General features: G+C 43.3%; 1 protein-coding gene across 1 annotated transcript; it reads right to left on the reverse strand.

Annotated features, from left to right (window-relative positions):
- Window positions 1-6,248: 6,248 nt before the first annotated feature.
- Window positions 6,249-6,487, reverse strand: LOC119776619 (complex III assembly factor LYRM7-like). Its single transcript, XM_038275160.1, has one exon. It carries the CDS (start codon window positions 6,470-6,472, stop codon window positions 6,281-6,283), a length of 192 nt encoding a protein of 63 aa, XP_038131088.1. The 5' UTR covers window positions 6,473-6,487; the 3' UTR covers window positions 6,249-6,280.
- Window positions 6,488-7,022: the final 535 nt, after the last annotated feature.

Here is a 7,022-nt window from a genome sequence, read left to right on the forward strand (position 1 = left end):
AAAATAGAATAGGAACAAACACATGAAAAGATACTTTGCTGTGGTAGAGAGGTAATTAAATACTGAATACATATCAGTCATTTAAGAGAATGATAATAAATAATAGACAGCTATAAAAATGAAAATCAAGCTGATATTAAAATAAAAGAAGGTTGGACTATAAACTAGGGCTGGGCGTCACGGCATTAAGAGTGAATTTCAGATTTGTTTTCCTATGAAACAAACATAGATATACATAGAATAGAAGTTTCTGCTGCGTGGTGATCCAGCCACACTTATGAACACTTTGGTTCTTATTTGAAATATTTACATTATTTCAATCAGCTAAGCTCCTTATGTGGAATTTTAAAAAGCAGATGCAGAAATAAACTTAATGCTGATGTTTTTTCAATAAGACCTTGCTGAACGGTGCAGAGAAGCCTCTTTTATAAACCTTAGCTGTGACGCCCAACACATGCTTGGACAGAGTCTATTCAAAATATGAAAGGTCTACTGCAGAAAACAAAGGAACCGGTGGATGACTTCGCCAAGGGTCGACCTACACTTAAAAAATAAATCAAATGTAGCATCATAGAAAAGTTCAGCTCATTTTAACTTCAGCGATCATCGCTCTCACTGTATGATTTGTATAGGAATTTTGTGTTGACACCTCACTTAGCCTGAGGCACCTTTGAATTTTCCCCACGGTAGGACAATAAGATGTATTTCTATTTTCTTTAAATAAATATAATAGCAATACCTAGGGATGCAGGATATAATCGGTATCGGCCTTAAAACTGAATATGGGACATCGGCCACCCCACCGATATTTAACCCGATATTTGATCAGCTTCTGAGTTTCTAAAATCTAAAAAAAAATAAAAAATACTACTTCTTCTTCTTCCTCAAAAACTTCTTTTTACAGACTTAAAAACTTCTAAAGACGAGGGAAAAAAATATTGATACATTAAAATATCACAATATCTTCATATGCTGATATATTGCCGTTTAAAAACACCATATCAATCTCTTTTACTAATGAAATATTGCTATATGTCATCGTTATGCTACGAAATCCCCCGAAAATTCACGAAATGTTGCCATATTTTTATATGTTGATATATTGACGCGGTATCGATCTATTTTACTAACAAAATCTCACAAGAATTTGCAAAATATCCCGAGAGTTTGTAACAGAAAGTCCTCGGATGACTGACACAAGTGGATCTAGCAATACCCCTTATTGATTATTTCATTCATTCATTCATCCCCAGGGGAAAAACTAATACACGCCTAAAAAGAGGATTTGGGAAAGAATTCTTCACCTGCAATTATAACTTTGTTTTTTTCCTTTTTACTGATTCTTGCCTCATTTGTAAACCTTCACACCCTCACTGAAAGTAAGGAAGGCAGAGATTAGGCTCTGCGGCTCCTGTGATGACAAGAAAAACAAATCAGGATGTGCCATATTAATCTAAAATCTGTTACCATATCAAATCACAGCCAGCTGTTTTTGTTTGCAGATGGAGATTAAAATGCCAGATTGATGCGAGTTATAAGTTGATTATACAGGCTCAGTGCTGAATAAAACATCCAGCTTTAAACCATGATGTGAGATTAAAGGATACTGATTTTCCAAAACATTATTTCCAAAAGGTGTTTTTGGAAGCAGAATTATATTTACACTTATTGCTTTCATCTGCCTTCAGAAAAGAGTTTGTTTTAAATTCAAATGCTGATCTGTGTCCAAGGAAATGGAAACAGTTAAATCTAACTCAGATACAGGTTCGGTTATATCTGCCATTCACATCTGTGATAAAATCTCGAAGGACCTATTATATCACAGCATTAATTAATTGATTGATTGACTATTGATCTCACAGTGGAGAAATTTACTTGTTACATAAACTCAAAAAGTCAAAGGAGAGGAATGTGTCAAAGGAAGAAAAATGTGCATGGGATATATACAGTATATACAGTGCGTTCAGATATGACAGCTTTACAAAAAAAAAAGATTTTATAGTAGGATCATTATACAGGTTAATTGCATAGGATGTTTACGTGGGTATTTATATAGATTGATATTAATATATATATAGTTATTGCACAGTGTATCAAATGCCCCATGGTAGGATCTCCCATGGCAAAAAGACACCTTTGTGTCAGCCTCTAGGCCCAACATCGGTGCAGATTACCCGGCCTTTTTGGAGTGCTTGGGAGGGGTACTAGATGGTGCTCCAACTGGGAACTCCATTGTTTTCCTGGGGGACTCCAACAGCCACGTGGGCAGCGACAGTAAGACCTGGACACGGGTGATCAGTAGGTATGGCCTCCACGATCTGAACCTGAGCAGTGTTCTGTTATTGGACTTCTGTGCTAATCACAGTTTGTCCATAATGAACACCATGTTTGAGCACAAGGGCGTCCAAAAGGGCACAAGGAACCAGCACACCCTAGGCCGGAGGTCGATGATCGACTTTGTAGTTGTGTCATCTGATCTCCGGTCGAGTGTCTCGGACACTCGGGTGAAGAGAGGGGCTGAGCTGTCAACCGATCACCACCTGGTGGTGAGCTGGATCTGCTGGCAGGGGAGGAAGCCGGTCAGACTTGGCTGCAGTCTTCAACTCCCACCTCCAGATGACTTTCTCCCAGATCCCGAGGGAGGTTGAGGACATGGAGTCAAAAGTGGTTCATGTTCTCCTCCTCCATTGTCAATGCTGCCGTTTGTAGCTGTGGCTGTAAGGTCTCTGGTACCTGTAGCGTCGGCAATCCCTGAACCCGATGGTGACGCCCGGAAGTAAGGGATGCTGTCAAGTTGAAGAAGGAGGCCTACCTGGCCTTGTTAGCTAGTGGGACTCTGGAGTCAGCTGAGAGGTATCGGCAGGCCAAGCGTGTTGCGACTCGTGCGGTCGCAGATGCAAAAACTTGGGTTTGGAAGGAGTTTGGAGAGGCCATGGAGGAGGACTATCGGTCAGCCTCGAAGGTGTTCTGACAAACCGTCCACCACCTTAGGAGGGGGAAGCAGTGCCTCACCAACACTGTTTACAGTGCGGGTGGGGAGCTGCTGACCTCGACTAGGGATGCTGTTGTCTGATGGTGGAAGGAATACTTCGAGGATCTCCTCAATCCCATCGGCGTGCCTTCCGAGGAGGAGACAGAGGATGGGGAGTTAGAGACGGACTAGCCCAGGGGTGGGCAAACTTTTTGACTTGCGGGCCAGAATGGGTTCTAAAATTTGACAGAAGGGCCGGGCCAGGAGCATTTGGACAAGCAATGTCATTAATTAAACCTGGGGATTGAAATGTATAAAAAAAACAGACAATTTTCACGACCATAAGGCGCACCGTACTAAAAGGCGCAGTCTCAGTTATGTGTGCCATTTCTGTATTTAACACACACATAAGGTGCACCGGACTATAGGGTTTTCTTATATACAGGTACATGTCCTCTACTACCTTTAGATACCTCTACTGCGTATTTAAAAATAGAGCAGGGGCAAAACTGAGTATGATTGTGCTTTATTCATTTGTTTATTACAAAGTATTAATCAAACCTACGTGCTGGCCTTGAGACAGACACATCGCAGATGACACAGAGCGCTGTAATGACTCCTAAATTAACTTAAAATCCTGAAACCTGCCGACGGAATATGATCGCTTTTATTGCTGGTATCCTGGTGCCTGCAGTTTAAATTATTTAGATGAAAAACACCTGCCAGCCACCGAGGTGAACCCGGAGGCTGCCCGGCCTAGAGGCTGCTGTTGAAGGGGTTCCTACTGTCAGTGTACCGCTGGTATGTGGTGCACCGACAGTAGAAATCTGGATGAACTGACTGCAATTATTAAGTTTTCAGGTGGACTTTCTCACTTAAAAACATATTAAAACTACTTTATTCCCACTGATCACATCAAATATAGCTGCAAGATTTAGATTATTTAGATGAAAAAACACCTGCCAGCCGCTGCGGTGAACCCGGAGAAGACCCGGCCCAGAGGCCCCCTATGGAGGGGGAACAGATTATTTCAGGCAGCTGAAATATATGGTTCCCCCCCTTAAAATTTTTGCAAATAAAGAGTAAATATGACCAAATCCACAGGATTTGTTCTCGGTGGTGAGATGAATAAGCACAGTTAAAGACTTGCAGGTAAATCAATTTCTTCCCCTGTTATGGAGGGGGAACAGAATATTTCAGTAAACTGAAACATCCATTATCTCCTCTCCTCCTCCCATATCTTTGGGAAATAAAGAGCAACTGTTTCCAATTTCTCTAAAATTGATATGTGTGATGTGGTATACTATAAATGTCCTTAATCCAGTAATCTGTCATATTTTACATTAGAAGGTGATTAACCAGAAATTCTACTCTCATCTTCGCAGGACGTCTTAATTTGTGTGCCCTGCTATCAGCCAGTTTCCATCCTCTTATATCAGCAATGAAAAATTAAAAATACACTACGTGTTGTTGTGTTCGGTGACTGACGTTTATTTCTGTCAGGCTGAAGGGACAAAAGTTGGAGAAATACCGATTCTCTTGGCGTTAAAAAAAAACACAAAACAGCGTGAGGACCTCGTTAATGTATTTATTTTACAATTTCTTAAAAAGAGCAACCGATTAAAATGGATGTTACAAAGTTGAGATGATTATATGAGCTGTTTTTACCGAAAAATGATCAGGAGCGCCTTAAGAATGGTCAGATCCGCCTCTCTGGCTGCAATGCGCGCTCCCGACACAGGGGGAACAGATTTTCACGGGGAAACAGAATTTCGCACAAGACCTCTTCACACCGATGTCGAGCGGTTGAAGTTCCTTTGTCAGACCTCCCGGGATAACGGCGAGCACAGCGTTCATTCAGTCACAGATTAACAGCGATGGTGATGCGTGGAAAAAACCACCTGGTCTCCTCATACACCTGCCTCGCTGTCAGCTCCCAGATCAGCTTCTCTGATTGGTTGATGCGGCGCTTCCAGCAGCAAAACTTCAATTTTTCCATCTCGAGCAGCAGCAGCGCGTTGGCGGCGCGCTCCCGAAGCGCACCGATGTCGAGCGGTTGAATAACAGCGAGCACAGCGTTAATTTGTTTCACCATGTTTTTCACATCAGCTGTGAGATGGGCACGCATGCAGTCACAGATTACCAGAGATGGTGATGAGTGGGAAAAAAACACCTGGTCTCCTTACATTCACCTCCCTCAGCCACGCTTTCATCATCTCCTCAATGAGGAGATGAGGAGTTCTGCATGGTGCATGGTGGTCTCAAAAGTCGCAGTTACAACACACATAGGGCGCACCGCACATTTTGAGGAAAAAAAAAAAAAAAAAGACGTTTATGTGCGCCTTACAGTCGTGAAATTAGGGTAATTTGGACAAGTTCGGCGGGCCGGATTAAAAAGCCTAACGGGCCGTATACGGCCCGGGGGCCGTAGTATGCCCATGTCTGGACTAGCCCATCAGCCAGGCTGAAGTCACTGAGAGTCGTCCTGAGTACCTTAAGTCTTTGGACGTTGTAGAACTGTTTTGGCTGAGACGTCTCGGCCATATCACGTGGCGGTCGGGGACAGTACCCCTGGATTGGTTAGTCGGGATGATGGTCCCTCTCTTTAAAAAGGGGGATGGGAGGATGTGCTACAATTACAGAGGGATCACAGTTCTCATCCTCCCCGGTAAAGTCTACTCCAGGGTGCTGGAGAGGAGGATCCAGCAGATAGTCAAATCTCAGATCCAGAAGGAACAATGTGCTTTTCGTACCGGTCGCGGCATACTGGACCAACTCTATACCCTTCATCAGTTGCTTGAGGGTTCGTGGGAATTTGCCCAACCAGTGCAAATATGTTTTGTGGATGGCTCTTTGTGGAGAAGGCTGTGAAGGGCTGTCCGCTCTCTGTATGACCGCAGCAGAAGCTTGGTTCGCATTGCCGGCAGTAAGTCAGACCTGTTCCAATGCATGTTCTTCTCCGCCAGGGCTGCCCTTTGTCACTGGTTCTGTTCATTATATTCATAGACAGAATTTCTAGGCACAGCCAGGGACCAGAGGGTGTCTGGTTATGGAACCTCAGTATATCATCTCTTTTTTTTTCTTTTAATAATTTAATTCTGCACCAGTTTGTATTTATTACAAGCACCTAAAAGCATCAGTAGAACATATTTGAAAACATTTGATGAAAACTTTACAGAAAGCCAAACTGAATTCATGCAGGAGGTCATCACAACATTAAAGATTGTTTCCTGTTATTTATTGAACAGCAGATGGAAATGATGGATAAATGTCTCTTTGCTGATGCACAAAAATTAGTAAATAAGATTTTCATGATTTTTTCCTGGGTTCATCACAATACGGCACATTTTCCAGTAGGAGACCATCTCTGGGTCGAAGCAAGAGCTTGTTTTCTTCAACATGCTCCACTTGCAGTACCTCCTCACGAAGAACAGCTTCAACATCTGAGCCCATTTTAATCATCTTCTCAATGTTTTCTTCTGACGTTTCATTTTTGTTCATAGTTAGGGTGTTACATGCTTAGAAAACATAAATATTGGTCAACAATCAACCCAGAATATAATCTCTGCTGTTCGCAGATGATGTTATCCTGTTGTATGGCGATGTCTTGTTCACAAGTGAGGGACAGATGGAGCGTGAGATCGACAGACAGATCGGTGCAGCGTCGGCAGTGATGCTGTCACTTTATAGGACTATCGTGGTGAAGAGGGAGCTAAGTCGGGGGGCAAAGCTCTCGATTTACCGATTGTTCTATGTTCCCACCCTCACCTATGGTCATGAGATCTGGGTAATGACCCAAAGGACAAGATCGCGAATACAAGCGGCTGAAATTAGTTTCCTTCCGAGGGTGGCTGGGCTCACCCTTTGAGATCGGATGAGGAGCTCAGGTACCCGGGAGGAGCTTGGAGTAGAGTCGTTGCTCCTCCACGGCGAAAGGAGCCAGCTAGGATGTCTCAGGCATCTGTTTCGGAAGCCTTCTCGTCGCCTCCCTTTGGGGGTGGTCCAGGCATGTCCCATTGGGAGGAGGCCTTGTGGAAGGCCCGGGACACGC

This window comes from Cyprinodon tularosa, unplaced genomic scaffold (genome assembly GCF_016077235.1).
Source record: "Cyprinodon tularosa strain WSP-4 unplaced genomic scaffold, ASM1607723v1 ctg944, whole genome shotgun sequence".
In the NCBI taxonomy this organism is placed as follows: domain Eukaryota; kingdom Metazoa; phylum Chordata; class Actinopteri; order Cyprinodontiformes; family Cyprinodontidae; genus Cyprinodon; species Cyprinodon tularosa.

Coding starts and splice junctions, on each gene's coding strand:
- LOC119776619 (XM_038275160.1), bottom strand. CDS start 6,472: ATGAACAAAAATGAAACGTCAGAAGAAAACATTGAGAAGATGATTAAA.